The sequence below is a fragment of the Lonchura striata genome, chromosome 29 (assembly GCF_046129695.1).
Source record: "Lonchura striata isolate bLonStr1 chromosome 29, bLonStr1.mat, whole genome shotgun sequence".
In the NCBI taxonomy this organism is placed as follows: domain Eukaryota; kingdom Metazoa; phylum Chordata; class Aves; order Passeriformes; family Estrildidae; genus Lonchura; species Lonchura striata.
In genome coordinates this window covers 1,668,212-1,684,053 of record NC_134631.1, presented here as the reverse complement: position 1 = coordinate 1,684,053, position 15,842 = coordinate 1,668,212, and the positions used below count along the sequence as shown (strand labels likewise).

At 49.1% G+C, this 15,842-nt stretch overlaps 1 protein-coding gene across 1 annotated transcript; it reads left to right on the top strand.

The window, feature by feature from the left end:
* Positions 1–12,791: 12,791 nt before the first annotated feature.
* LOC144247640 (uncharacterized) lies at positions 12,792–15,504 on the top strand. Its single transcript, XM_077788959.1, has one exon. It carries the CDS (start codon positions 12,893–12,895, stop codon positions 13,754–13,756), a length of 864 nt encoding a protein of 287 aa, XP_077645085.1. The 5' UTR covers positions 12,792–12,892; the 3' UTR covers positions 13,757–15,504.
* The last annotated feature ends 338 nt before the right edge of the window (positions 15,505–15,842 follow it).

Here is a 15,842-nt window from a genome sequence, read left to right as displayed (position 1 = left end):
AAACGTAGCTTTGTAGATAAAATGAAGCTTTAGTAGTTAAAAGAGAAAATATGCATGCGGGGGTTTACGAAATGAGAACACCTAAATTCGCTCTAGGAACACTTAAATTCTCCAGACAAGAGGAATTTATGGTCTTCTTACTAGAAGAATCTAATTTCTTCAGGCCATGCTCAGACTGGAGGATGCCGTGGGGATTAAAAAAAACAGCTGACATACAACAGACAGAGTTTCTTGTTTGAAATAGAATGTATACATAATCATGAAGGATATATGAATATGCAACAGTGTATTTATTTAGGGGTGATTCCTTTATTCACAAGATATGCTTGTTGTGGCTTAAGTGCCCAAGAGACCATCCAGACATATGTAAGTCTTTGTTTTTATTGTCTTGCAATTGTCCTAACTCTAAATTTTTATTAGTTTCGTTGTATTCCTACTTTTATAACCATTTTACTAGTATTTAACTTCTAACATTTTAAAAACCAAGTGATTGGCGTTTCTCACAAATTCCTATCAGGAGACAGAGAACCCATTTAGCATTTCAATGCCATAATTAGCTTACAAGCTGTCCTCGGAATAAGAAACAACCAGACAGCTCCAGCTCCTGACCTTCCTGCCGACCAAGCCACTAAAATGAGGAACACAACATTTCACCAGGGGATGGGATCAGATTATCTGTTGGCAGAAAAAAACAGAAGTTTGTGGAAAACTAACTTACTCAAACTGATGTTGGCAAAGAGATGACAAGAGAAAACTGCTAAAAAAGATAACAAAGGAAATAGGAGAGCAGTTTATGTATTGCTCCAAACATGGAAAGGATGGAAATGAAAGACGGTTCTCTGGCTCCCCAGCAGACCAGGGGTTAAACGAATGCTGCTTCTCCTCTTCTGTGCTGCAGCAACTCTCATCTTTTTACCATGCTCCACACCTTGGCAGTGCAGCTCATCCAGCAGCTGAGCCAGGGCATGCAGGTGGCAGCCAGGCCTCCTGATCCACAAACGGCTACAAAAGGACAGGGAATGAGGACACCGAGAATAATCCCAAAACCAAAGAGGACCCGGGAAGAACAAAACAGAGTCAAGGAGTGAATCTGCCTAGAGATAGGGCCGGGCACTTGTAGATAAGAAAGCAAGGCGAGAAAAAATCAGTTCCAATAAATGTTAGACATTGACCCAGACAGCTGCTCAAAGTCCCGCTACATTCCCGAACTTCGAGGAGAAGAACAAAGACTTAACAGAGCCATGAATATCGGCTGTTCTACAGAAGGAGGGTGCACATTAACGAGGACAGGCTCCAGGCGCATCGGGAAGTCGGAACCTTCCAAGGAACTCAGCCGGTGGGCAAAGGCAGAGGGAGATGCGGCCGGGAAAATGAGGATAAAAAGGAGGCTGCGGGCTACAGCCACGGCAGAGAGCGCACGGCAAATGCCCCACGGCCTCTGCCCCTGCTCGGCAATAAAGTCACTTTGACAGGACTCCTCGCTCTCCCCCGGGCACACGAACCTCCGGCGACGGGAATTTCCCCGCCCGCTCCCGGCCGCGGGGCAGCCCCTCTGTCCTACCCACAGCAGCCGGGCCGAGCCAGCGCTGCTCCGGCAGCGGCTCCTGCCCGGCCCCGGCGGGAAGGAGACCGCGGGCAGCCGCTCCCGCAGCGCCCTCAGCCCGGGGCCGGCACGGGCCGGACACGGCACCGGCGAGCCGCCGGAGCCCCCTGCCGCCCCCTCCGCCCGCAGCCAGCCCCGAGCCCCCGCAGAGCCCAGCGCGGCTCCCACCTGCGCCGGGGCCGCCTCCGAGCTCCGCCGCCGCCGCCTCACCGCGCTCCGGCCGCTGCCGCCGCTGCCGGGCCCGCACAGCCGCTCGGCCAATGGCGGCGCTGGGCGGCCACGGCCGCCCTCAGCCCGCCGCCGGGGCCGCGCCGCGCCCCGCTCCCACCAATCAGCGCGCCGCAACCGCGACTGACGGCACCGGCGGCCAATGGCAGCGAGCTCGGGGCGGGCTCTGCGCACGGCCCCGCCTCGCCCCGCGCTCTCGGCGCCCCCGGGCTGCGTGAGGGGAAAGCCGGAGATGAGGAACAGCCCCGGCACGGGCCCGGGCCGAGCCGGGATTGAGCTGCCCACACAAACAAACTTCTCCGCGCCTCCCGCCACGGCTTTCCCGGCCCTGCGCCTCCCGTGCCTCCGCCTCTGCGGGAAGCCCAGGAGCCTCACTTCTCCTGCCCCTCGTTAGCGCATCAGTGCTTCGCTTTGATTTCCCCCGGAAAGGGAAACCTGCCCAAAGCCCTGTGGGTGGGTGGGGGAGGGGAGAGATTTCTGGCGGAAAACTCCAAAGACTCGGAGCAGGAGAAGGAGAAGTCAGTGCAGAGCCTTAAATGCAGCTTTCCCCACGCCTCCCTGCTCCCACCTGCACCTCCTCCCCCGGCAGACCAGGGGTTAAACATTGGGTGTCTCCTGGATTTTCCCCGGAAAGGGCCCATCTCTGCACAGAACCACCTTTTTTCATTTGTAAATTAGGTCTTTCTTTCTCTGCCATCTGTGGTTTTTCCAGCCCCGGCTGCAGCCACTGGTCATTTAAAACTTAAAGAATCTTTTTCTACAAGCACAACTGACTTGATGTATATTTTTCATAAGCACGAATTATTCCATAATATATATTACAATGGGGCTGCGGAGATCCCCCTACAGATCCATGGGGATGCAGAGATCCCGCAGCTGGGAGCAGGGAGGCGTGGGGAAAGCTGCATTTAAGGCTCTGCACTGACTTCTCCTTCTCCTGCTCCGAGTCTTTGGAGTTTTCTGACAGAAATCTCTCCCCTCACCCACCCACCCACAGGGCTTGAGGCAGGTTTCCCTTTCCGGGGGAAATCAAAGCGAAGCACTGACGCGCTAACGAGGGGCAGGAGAAGTGAGGCTCCTGGGCTTCCCGCAGAGGCGGAGGCACGGGAGGCGCAGGGCCGGGAAAGCCGTGGCGGGAGGCGCGGAGAAGTTTGTTTGTGTGGGCAGCTCAATCCCGGCTCGGCCCGGGCCCGTGCCGGGGCTGTTCCTCATCTCCGGCTTTCCCCTCACGCAGCCCGGGGGCGCCGAGAGCGCGGGGCGAGGCGGGGCCGTGCGCAGAGCCCGCCCCGAGCTCGCTGCCATTGGCCGCCGGTGCCGTCAGTCGCGGTTGCGGCGCGCTGATTGGTGGGAGCGGGGCGCGGCGCGGCCCCGGCGGCGGGCTGAGGGCGGCCGTGGCCGCCCAGCGCCGCCATTGGCCGAGCGGCTGTGCGGGCCCGGCAGCGGCGGCAGCGGCCGGAGCGCGGTGAGGCGGCGGCGGCGGAGCTCGGAGGCGGCCCCGGCGCAGGTGGGAGCCGCGCTGGGCTCTGCGGGGGCTCGGGGCTGGCTGCGGGCGGAGGGGGCGGCAGGGGGCTCCGGCGGCTCGCCGGTGCCGTGTCCGGCCCGTGCCGGCCCCGGGCTGAGGGCGCTGCGGGAGCGGCTGCCCGCGGTCTCCTTCCCGCCGGGGCCGGGCAGGAGCCGCTGCCGGAGCAGCGCTGGCTCGGCCCGGCTGCTGTGGGTAGGACAGAGGGGCTGCCCCGCGGGCGGGGAAATTCCCGTCGCCGGAGGTTTGTGTGCCCGGAGGAGAGCGAGGAGTCCTGTCAAAGTGACTTTATTGCCGAGCAGGGGCAGAGGCCGTGGGGCATTTGCCGTGCGCTCTCTGCCGTGCTCGTAGTCCGCAGCCTCCTTTTTATCCTCATTTTCCCGGCCGCATCTCCCTCTGCCTTTGCTCACCGGCTGAGTTCCTTGGAAGGTTCCGACTTCCCGATGCGCCTGGAGCCTGTCCTCGTTAATGTGCACCCTCCTTCTGTAGAACAGCCGATATTCATGGCTCTGTTAAGTCTTTGTTCTTTTCCTCGAAGTTCGGGAATGTGGCGGGACTATGAGCAGCTGTCTGGGTCAATTTGTAACATTTATTGGGACTGATGGTTTCTCCCGTTACTTTCTTCTCTACAAGTGCCTGGCCCTATCTCCAGGCAGATTCACTCCTTGACTTTTGTTTTGTTCTTCCCGGGTCCTCTTTGTTTTTGGGATTATTCTCGGTGTCCTCATTCCCTGTCCTTTTGTAGCCGTTTGTGGATCAGGAGGCCTGGCTGCCACCTGCCTGCCCTGGCTCAGCTGCTGGATGAGCTGCACTGCCAAGGTGTGGAGCATGGTAAAAAGATGAGAGTTGCTGCAGCACAGAAGAGGAGAAGCAGCATTCCTTTAACCTCTGGTGTGCCTGGGAGCCACGAAAACTTGTCCCATTTCCATCCTTTCCATGTTTGGAGCAATACATGAACTGCTCTCCTATTTCCTTTGTTAGCTTTTTCACCACTTTTCCCTTGCCATCTCTTTACCAGCAGCAGTTTGAGACACTTAGTTTTCCACAAACTCCTCCTTTTTCTGCTAAGAGATAATCTGATCCCATCCCCTCGTGAAATGTTGTGTTCCTCATTTTAGTGGCTTGGTCAGCAGGAAGGTCAGGAGCTGGAGCTGTCTGGTTGGTTCTTATTCCGAGGACAGATTGAAATCTAATGATGCCATTGAAATGCTAAATGGGTTCTCTGTCTCCTGATAGGAATTTGTGAGAAACGCCAATGACTTGGTTTTTAAAATGTTAGAAGTTTAATACAGTAAAATGGTGATAAAAGTAGGAATACAATTAGACCAATAAAAATTTAGAGTTAGGACAATTGCAAGACAATAAAATGCAAAGACTTACGGATGTCTGGATGCTCTCTTGGGCACTTAAGCCACAACAAGCATACCTTGTAAATAAAGGAGTCACCCCTAAAAAAATACACTGTTGCATATTCATATGTCCTTCATGGTTATGCATACATTCTATTTAAAACAAGAAACTCTGTCTGTTGTATGTCAGCTGTTTTTTTTAATCCCCACGGCATCCTCCAGTCTGAGCATGGCCTGAGGAAATTAGCTTCTTCTAGTAAGAAAAACATAAATTCCTCTTGTCTGGAGAATTTAGGTGTTCCTAGAGCGAATTTAGGTGTTCTCATTCCTTAACACTCCCCCCATGCATATTTTCTCTTTTAACTACTAAAGCTTCATTTTATCTACAAAGCTACATTTACCATACTGTTAAAATGTTAATACAGCTCGACTAATCAATATAACATAATACATATAGTAACTATCTGCACAGAGCCATATAACATGTATTTTTCACAAAATCATTTTGGTTCTCAGGGGCTGGTCCATGGTGTTGTAGGATTTGTTCTGGTGCCCCTTCATCTTTTCCCCATGTTTGGGCGCTCCCTCAAACTGGGGCTGCATCAATTGACCATTTTTTTTCTTATTCCTTCATCATATACTTGAATTCCAACTGATTTCCCTGAACTTGTTATAGCAAAAGCCCACTGCTCTGATACACCCTGTACAGCACAGACAGAGGCAGCAGATCTTGGAGTGGGCAGAGGGATGATCCCCCCCTTATTTTAGTGCAGTTTTCCCAACATTCTCCATTTGCTGTTTCCCTTTGCAGCTTCAGCCATTTCTGTTGCAGAGTCAGAGATCCTCAGCATGGGCTCTGCCTTCAGCAGTGCAGATTCCATCTGTGCAAGCAGGCAGAGCTTGGGGTGAGGGGCAGAGGGAATCAGCCAATTCCTGCCACAGGCAAGAAGAGCCAGGTACATTGTCCCCACTTTGCCCCAGCGGTGTTAATTTGCATTTCTGAAGCTCCTCCTGGTTGCCTGGAATGCAGCTTCTCTTCCACAGCAGCCTTCAGCAGCCTCACTTGTGCCCCCCCCACAACCTGCTGCTTTTTTTTCCCCCTTCAAATAATCTATTTATTGTTTATGAGTTAAAGGGTCACCTTTAAATCTCATCTAGTTTTGAAAATTGTGAAAAAAGGCAATCACTTGGTTTTTAAAATTTTTAAAGTTTAATAATAATAAAATGGTTATAAAAATAATAATACAGTTAGAGTAATACGGTTTAGAGTTAGAACAATTACAAGACAATAAAAAGCAAAGAATTACGGTAGTAAGTCAAGAAAAGCATGACTTGTGAACAAAGGAATCACCCTTAAACCAAGACACTTGTTGCATATTCATACATCCTTCATTGTTATGCATACATGCTATTCTAAACAAGAAACTCTGTTGTATGTCAACTGTTTCCTTTAATCCCCTGGAGTCTTCAAGTCTGAGCAAGGCCTGAAGAAATTATCTTCTTCTGATAAGAAGCCATAAATTCCTCTCCTTTGGAAGATTTAGGTGTTCTTCGAAGGGAGCATCTCATTCCTAAAAAGAAAACTCCCCCCACATACATAATCTCTATTTTAACATTATGTTGTAACCTAAAACTACACTTAACACAATACGTAAGGGAATTAATACAGCATAACTTTCTAACCTTCCACATATAATATTCATTTTAACATTTGTGAAAAGCCAATCATAAATATGCATTTTTCACAATCCTTCCTCTTATTGCTCAAGCCAAATGATTTATAAAGAATATTTCCTGTCCTCTTGCATTCTTTGGACTCTGTTGGTAATCAAATAAAACATGGGATTAAACAAAGAAGAAATATCAAAACACTTGTAACACATAAAAAGAAGAATCCTAATTTCTTCCACCATCCCATTCTCAATACATTACCCCACCTGCTAGTTTTTAACATTATTTTCCCATTTTTGGACTGATACCTGTGTTATAAATTGTGACACGGCAATTTGAAGTGTCTTAATTCAATAAAGCAATTTTATTTAAAATAGCAAGCGAGTAAGGCAGGCAAAGCACTGCGCTGGGCGGCCCGGGAGTCTCCTGCTCCACCAACGGCGCGCAAAAATGTTCTGTCCCAACCTTCCTTTTATCCCCCCCTTCTCCTTGCAGGCGTGACTCTCCAGATGTAGTCTGAGTCTGGTCGTTGTGATAGCTTCTAAGTCTCTTCTTTTGAGATGCAGCAAGCAGACCAGATACACACACACCCAGGACTCTAATCTCAACCTCCTTATCACCTTGTAAGCAAATAAGCATTTCAAAGACACACCAGTACATTCTTATGCAAACCAAGGTAAGCGAGTATATCACAGTGAACAAATTATTTTCCACTTATCTCACCTGGGTCATAATTTTTTTCTGATATCCTTTGTTTTTTCCAGGATGACATCCTTATTGCCATCTGTTTTCAACAATCTGTACACCCCATTCTTTAGCCAATAAATAGCGTAAAACCAACCTATTTTAATACACTGCAGGTGATGTTTGGCTTTGCAGACTCAATATTTATTCCAATGCCTGAGCAGCTTTGTTTGTTATCTTCTCTATAAGTGCTTGGAGTCATTTAATATGACTCAGGATATAATTTGGTGTTAATACAGAGCTAGACTGCTGTGCTTGTTTTACCTTTTTTTTTACTAATTGTCTCTTTACCGAATCTTGGACTATATTTCTAAGATCAAATGTAAAACAAATCCATCTCTCTCCTTTTGGACATTCCATGCCCCAAGTATTACTACTTTTCCCTAAGTTCTTTGTAATGTGATAATTTTCCCCCTTTTTCCTGCAGGTACTTAATTTGGATGGGTTATAACAGTGGCTGTTGACATGGGGGTGTGTAACAAAAAGCAACTTTGGTTTCTTTCCATGTAACACTTTCTGTAGCATTTGTGACACGATCTTGCTGCTATCTCAGAAGGGAAAAGACAACAAATGAGAGACAGAAACAGGAATGACAGAGGTCTGGCTTGGCTTATACCCCCACCTCCCCTGCCTGTGGGGCTGCTGCCCACAGCAGGTACGTGTGATCTTCTCACTGGTGAGTACAGTGCTCAACCCAGGCTTGCCCTCTGTTTCCCTTGTCACTCCTTTTTTACTCATTTCCAGGCAAGTTGTTTTTGACACCTTTTAACTGTGGTTTTCCACCATTCCTCAGGTATCTCTCAGTTGACAGGCACTGATAATTCCCATCTGCAAAACCAATTTTTTACTTCAATTTTTGAGGTCTTTCTGTATAGGGGATTGATTCAGTACTCAATACTTCTTGCAACGAGAACATAGATTTTGTGAACCACAATGCCAATTATTCTCATAATTTAAACATTCACTTATAACCCAGCTGCCATGCCCAATGTGGGGATGAATCAAATAAAGTATACAGCATAGTATTAATGGTAATTTCCCTTCTTGCCTGTACAAGTCACAGGCTAAGGCCAGACTATAAGAACTCTTTGACTCAAACACTCCCGATCCTCCTGTTTGAAGTGGCAGTGTTCCTCTGCCAATGAGGTGTCGGAGGCGTCTCAGGGCTTATTCAGGCAGGGCTTAGAACCAGTGATGCAAGCTTTGCCTTATTTCTCAGTTAGGTGTTGTTCTTTGTACCTGCCTTGGATCATGTGGGTCTTCCCTAACCGTTACCACCCAGTCCTGGTTGAAAGTCAATTTGGTATCACCCGGTTTACATGTGATAGTCCATTCCTCACGTTTCTTCACAAATTCTTTTATTTTGCTGGCATGAATTCACCCTCTTTCCATGGTTGGGATTGCTGCTTTAGTAGTACCTGGAAAGGACTTCTCAATCGCACAGTGTTAAAAGAAAAACAATTCTGCATTAACTTTTACCATTAGTTTTCTTCAAAACTTTCTGGGTTTAACTAAAAACTTTTTCTATAGCTGCTTCTTCTTCTTGTATCCAGCTCTGCTAATTGCTGCAGAGGCCAATTCTTCTTCCTGTGAGCTATAATTAGTTAAATAAAAAAAGACTAGCCCAAATTTAACACAAGATGTATCACATCTCTTGGGTTTTTGCTTTTTACTGAACATCTAACTGTTTTAGTCTTACAGACCCATTCTTCAGAACAAAAGCCTCCTTTTCTTAATAACAAAAATCAGAAGGAAAAAAAAGAAGTCTTGTTTAAAAAAATAAACCACTTTGTGAGAGTCAGCTATCTCTCTTTGATCTTATCTCTATTGGTGGTCCAGCTCTCCCTGTTTTTCACAGCTTTGGTTTTGACTCTGTCCTTCATCACTCCCCTCCCCTTGTTCTCACTCTGTCTAGCAGGAATGGGGGAGAACTTACAAATATCTACGGTATGGGGACTTTGGGGTGTATTTCGCTCTCCCTCCCTCTCTCTCTCTCTCTTTCTCCTTCACTCTCTTTTTCTCTCTTCACATTTCAATATCCACATTCCAATATCAGTCCACTTTCTAACATTAGTTCTACATCCTGGAGAGGTGAGTCTGCCAATCACCTCTCCCTCCTTTTCCAACTTCCTTACAAATTTAATTACTTTTGTTTAATGTATTCTGCAGGCCTGTAATTCACGGCACCCTCCAGCAAGGGCTACCAGCTACCCACAGCTGACAGTGCTAAAACTAAAGACTTATTTTGCTGTCACAATTTTCCATTCACAAGCTTGGAAGGGTTGTAGGAACAAGGTAAACCACAACTTACTTCCAAAGTGACCTTGTCTGCACTAAAAAATTTAAGGCAATCCTTGTTCATGCAATATGATTTGCAAAGAAGCCAAGGTTTGATTTGGGAAGGGCATCTGAGGACACAGAGCATGAGTTTTACCAATCTATAATTTGAAGAGGGAATAGACAAAATGTGGATACAGTGGGGGAGACAGCAAGTAAGGAATTTATCTCTGCAATACTCTCTTTTTGACTGCCAGGAAACACTCTCTGAAGAGGTTTCTACGGTACAAACAATAACTGGATGGGAAGAGGCACTCCTGAATTTAAGCTTTGATGTCAAAGTAGGAAACTGCCCCTGAGCACTGCAGTGCTGGAGCACCCTGCCTGCAAACTCACCAGAGGCAAGCCACTGCTGCCACGCTGCAGGGCTGCCTGCAGCACAGAGGGAATCATGGCCAAGCCCTCCCTGCAGGCCTGGGTAATCCACACAAGGAATCACAATTGCTTCATAGCTCTCTAACTCATTCAAGAAATAGGAAACTGTAGTAAACAGAGATCTCCCTCACCATCTTTTTCATATGTGTGTGTCACACACCCACTGTGATGCTGAAAGTAAAAAATTAACAGTTTACATTAGAAGATACTGAAATTTTTCTTCATCTAGCTTTGTAGGTTCCCTTTTCTATATGTAGCCACCTCCCATTGTGGGAAAAAATGAGCCCTATGTTTTTTACAAGTGTTTTTTATGCACATTTTTAATTGCTGTTCTAGATACACTGCAAATAGTTAGCACTTCCAGAAAAACTAGCAAACAAACAAAACAAAAAAACTAAGAAAGCAAAATACATTTGGGTACTTGAAAAAGGACTGGTTGGAAGGAAAAATGTTTCTCATTGACCTACCAAGCAGCTGGTGTTACCTTTAGTTTAACTTTACACACTGAGAACACTTGATTGAACAGCCTGCACTGACTCAAAATAATAGCAGGTTTTGCTATGTCGCAGCTGTAAACTAGTTTTTTCCATCCTAGAGTACAGTAAGTTATGTCTTTCAAGATAAAAATCACAATGCAAATTGGAAGAAATTTAGCACAAAATTAATTTACCTCCAAAAGTCAGTTTATTACTTTCCTCTACCAGGATTGCAGTAGCTGCTATAGCTTGAATACACACTGGCCAGCCTTGATTTACTGGATCCCACATCTTTGATAAATAAGCCACGGGTCTCTTTACTCCTCCCCACTCTTGAAACAAAACCCTATGAGCTACCCCCTTTTCTTCATTTACATACAGATGAAAGGGTTTTGCTAGTGCAGGTATGCTTAAAGTTGATATTGGGGCTAGTTTTAACTTCTTTTTTCTTAGTTTTTCATTATCCTTTTTGGTCCATTTTATATCATCTCCCTCTGTCAATTTTTTTATTCAAAAATTTTACTGCCTGTGTATATCCTTCAATCCACAATCTATAATATCCCAATAATCTGAGTAGCTTTCTGATTTCCCCCTTTGAAGGGGGAGGGGGAAGGGATAGAATCCCTGTGTTTCATTCTGGGTTGAGCTTTCAACTACCCTTCCTAATCAAGTGTCCAAGATATTTTACCTCTGATTCTACAAATTGCAGCTTCCCTTTTGATACCTTTAATCCTTTTTCCCCAAGAAAATTCAAAAGCTTTATAGTAGCCTCTCTAACTTCAGCTTCAGCTTCCCCAGAAAGTGAAAGGTCATCTATGCATTAGATAACTTGCATTCCAGGGGGAGTGGAGAAAGTTTGTAGTATTGTTTCTAAAGCTTGTCCAAATAAGTTTGGGGATTCTGTAAAGCCCTGTGTTAGTTTTGTCCATCTTAATTGCTGTTTTCTCCCAGTTAGTGGGTCCTTCCATTCAAAAGCAAAGATTACTTGCTCTCCTTGGCTAATTGGCAAGCCCAAAAGGCATCTTTAAGCTCCACTACACTAAATCACTGATGCTGGGGAGGAACTTTACTGAAAAGAGTATAAGGATTTGGTACCACTGGATAGCGGGTCTGAGTTCTTTTGTTAACCTCCCTTAAGGCTTGTACCAGTCTATAGCTCCCATCAGGCTTCTTTACTGGGAGTATTGGGGTATTATGGGGAGACATACAAGGTTCTAATGTCCCATCCTTTATTAGTCCTTCTATTACTGGCTTTAAACATTCCCGTCCTTCTAAAGATACAGGATACTGCCGTACACGTATGGGACAATTTTTTTTTCCTCAGTTGTAATCTTTATGGGGTCAATATTTAATCTTCCCCTATTTCCCTCCCCAGCCCAAACTTCCTTGTTAATTCTTCTTCCATCCTCCTGGCCTAGTTTTAAAAGTCTAGCTGTCATCTTCCCATCTTCTGGAACAACCCCTATTCCTAATTTCACTTGTAAATCTTGTCCCAGTAAATTGCTACCTGCCCCTCGGACCAAGAAAACATCCCTCATCCAAAATCTAGTTTCTCCCTCTATTGCCACATTTTTAATAACGGGTACTGTGAAACTCTCTCCTTTTGCTCCTGTTACTTTTAGAGTATCTTTGCTTACACTATAACCTTTTGGAATATTTAACAGAAAGGTTCATTCTGCCCCTGTGTCTACCACAAACTCCAATTCTTCTTCTTGGGGACTCACTCTTAAAGTTATCTCAGCATTCCCCACCTGGACCCACCTGCGCCCCCCCCTCGGCCCCATGGCCCCGCGAGGGGAATTTGGGGAGGTGGGAGTGGGGCAGCACCAAGGCCGGGCCCCCCCGCGCTGTCCTGGCGGGAGCGGCTGCAGTGGGGACCGAGTGCGGGCGGGAGCGGCCGAGAGCCCAGCGCTGCCCCAGCCCGACCTGCCCCAGCTCCATCCCTGCCCCTGCGCTGGGATGCTGTGGGTGTGGGGGGAAGAGGGAGCCGGCAGTGGGTGCTGGGCCTGGGGGCAGGAGGAGAAGGGAAGGAGAAGCAGGCTTGAGGAACAGAATGGTCAAACGATGGACATGGCAGGAGAAGGTGGGATTGTGCAGGAGAAGGAGGAATAGCAGGAGGAAGAGGAATCTGTGGAAGAGGAGAGACACAGGAGGAGGAGGAGCAGAAAGAGGAAGCAGCAGAAGGTTCCACCCCTCCCTGTGTCTGCAGCCTCCCCCCAGCTCCAGGAGCGCTGCTCCCCCCACATGGAGCAGGTGACTGTGGAGGGGGATGCACAATTTTCATGGGGTGAATCTTGGTGTTGCTGAGCTTTCTTGGGCTAAATGTTGGTGCTTTGGTTTTATATGGGAGCTGAATCTTTATCTTTTGGAGGAGGTTTTTGCTGACTTGTGATGTTTGGGGAGTTTTTGATTTGTGTCTTGAAGTTTGTGGGACTTTTGGGCTGAATCTTGGTGTTTTGGAGGTTCTTACAGGTACAAATTCCCAATGACTTCCAGGGATGAACTTGGGCAAGGAGGAACCTCCAGTCCAAGGTGCTCTCCTCTTGTTTTTCCCTCAAACCAGGATTTGTCATTGCCAGGGCGTGGCTGGATGGAGGAGGAGGAAAAGCCCCGGAGATGCTGCAGGAGGAGGAGCTGCAAACCCAGCCCAGGGAGCTGCAGGGAGGAAAGAGCCCCCCTGAGCCAGGAAGGCGGGCGGAGATCCAGGCAGAGCTCGGAGCTGGTGGAGAAGCCTCATGGCAGGGAGAAGCCCCACAAGTGCTTGGAATGTGGGAAGGGTTTCAGCTCCAGCTACCACCTGATCGAGCACCAGAGGATCCACACTGGGGAGAGACCCTACGAGTGTGGGGAGTGTGGGAAGAGGTTTCAGACCAGCTCCCATCTCCTCAGACATGAGCGGAGTCACACAGAGGTGAGGCGCTTCCGCTGCCCTGACTGCGGGAAGGGCTTCAAGCACAACTCCCACCTCACCGTGCACCGGCGTATCCACACCGGGGAGAGGCCCTACAAGTGTGGGAAGTGTGGGAAGAGCTTCACAGACAGGGCTTACCTGATCCGGCACCAGGTGCTCCACACTGGGGAACGGCCCTATGAGTGCTTGGAATGTGGGAAGAGCTTTGGGTGGAGCTCACACCTGAGAAGACACCAGCGCATCCACACTGGGAAGAGGCCCTATGAGTGTCCCCAGTGTGGGAAGAGGTTTCAGACCAGCTCCCATCTCCTTGTACATGAGCGGATTCACACAGAGGAGAGGCCCTACCGCTGCTCCGACTGCGGGAAGGGCTTCAAGCACAACTCCAGCCTCACCAAGCACCGGCGCATCCACACTGGGGAGAGGCCCTACGAGTGTGAGAAGAGCTTCTCACACAGCTCTCACTTGACCACAGACCAACACGGAGGCACCACTAAGGGAAGCCCTGTGAGTGCCCCGAGTGAGGGAAGAGCTTGGAAGTGAGGGAAGAGAGTGAGGGAAGAGCTCAATGTTACCAGGTGATGTGATGTCATGAAGAATGTGTAAACAATGAGAAATTGTTACCAAAAACAGAGCCCTCTATAAGCACCATACAAGTAAATCCCTGTATAAACACCTGGTACACTCAATAAAATTGGCTGTGGTCTAAACTCATATGTCCCCATCTCTCGCAGGGGCAGAGTGACAGCAGGGCTGGGGGGACACTTAACCCCCCCAAAATCAGCGTGGGGGTGGAGCAGGGGTCCCGGCCGGGCCCGAGGCCACGGGGAGCGGCTTCGGCTGCCGGCGGCTCAGGATCTCTGTGGGCAGAAAAAAGGGGGTGACACCGGGCTGGGGGCCCCGGGGGAGCATTCACACTCTGGCGAAGGGGGGACACGACCCCCGGGACCCCCCTTTCTTGTGCAGGTAGAACTCCATCCCCAGTGCCAGGAAGACAAAGCCCAACTCGGGAGTCTCCAGTTCCTGTCAGCATCTTGGTGCGGCAGCATCCAGCAGCATCTCTGGGGGGTCCGCAGGGGTCAGGATCTCTCAAAAACTCTCACAGACACCCAAGCCTTCCCAAGCACCCTCCTGGTCGCTCCCAACCCACTCAGGATCCCCTGAAACCTCCCTCTTGATCCCTTCCTCATCTCCCCAGGACCCACCAAAGCCCCTCCTGTCCCTCTCAGGATTCCACAGCCTCCTTCCAGTTGCCCCCACTGCCCCAGGACCCCCAAAGTCTCTCCCAGTCCCTTCCCAGCCCCACCAGGACTCACCCAGAGCCCTCCCAGTCTCTTCTCAGCACAACCGACCTCATCCCAATCTCTGCTTTTCCATCCCCAATCTCCATCCAGCTCCTTCAGGCTCACTCTATTCCCTCCCACTTAAACCTAGCACCCCCAAACTTGCTCCCAGTGCCCACCAGGACCCCCAGAACCTCATCCCACCCTTCCCAGTATTCTCCAAACCCCTACTTAGCCCTTCCAAACCCACAACCTCCTCTCCCAGTTGAAACCAGGCTCTCTCCAATTCCCTCCCAGTTGCTCCCAGCACATCCCAGTGGCTCTCCCAGCACCCCCAATTCCTCCCCTGTACCCCAGTTCCAACTCAGGGGGTGCTCCAGGCTGACATGCTCCACCTGGCAGGTGGAGGTGAGCCCGGCCCACGTTGGGGTTTCCAGCAGCACCAGGAGCTGGTGGGTCCAGTCCCCATTGGGGACCATGTCGGTGGCCACCACAGAGAGCTCCTGCTGGCCCTGGAACCACCTCAGCTGGATGGGAGCAGGTGGCCAGGGCCGGGCTGGGAGCTCGAGGGCAGCAGAGAGATGGACACGCTGGGGGGCACTGGGAGAGAGTGGGTGTAATAAATAAAATGGTCTTTGTTCATCAAAATGAGTGTTAAAGGAGATAGGAATTTGAACTGAGTAGGTAATGCAATTAGCATAGAAGGCTGTGTAACTAGTTATATACAAGTTGACTTTTAGGCCAAGGACAATCTGCAAGGAAGATGAGGAGCCTTCATTCCTATGACCACCAAGGGCGGAACAAAAGACCCCCCAGCAACCAATTGAACCAGTGCAGAGTGCATCGAGAGAAAATACATCAACCCGAAAGAAAATGGGACTATAAAAACAAAAAGGTCAAAGGGGGAAGGTGCTCCGTGGCAGAGCAGAGGCTCCCTGGCCACCCTGCGCTGTTCTTTTGCTTAATACCGTTTGCTTAATAAATTCTTGTTAATTGATTTATCTATAATTAGCCTCCCCAGTTGAATTTGTCCATAACAAATTTGGTGCCGTGACTCGGATAAGGGTGAACGGGTGGGAATTCCTAATCAGGGAGGCGCCCCGCTGCCTCTGCAGCGGCTCTGGTGCAGGCTTTTCCTTCCCAGACCCTTACCGACGAACCCAAATTCGGTATTGAGCACAAGGGATACCGGTAACCCCGTAATCTTTGTGCACGAAGCCGGGCGAAGACGCAGGACAGCGTGAGTATAAAAGTGGGGATCCGCTGGGTTGGGCTGGGATCCCAGGACATAACGCGTGAGACGTCCTTGTAGGACGAGGCACGGGCAGAGCTCTGAGTAGTGCGGT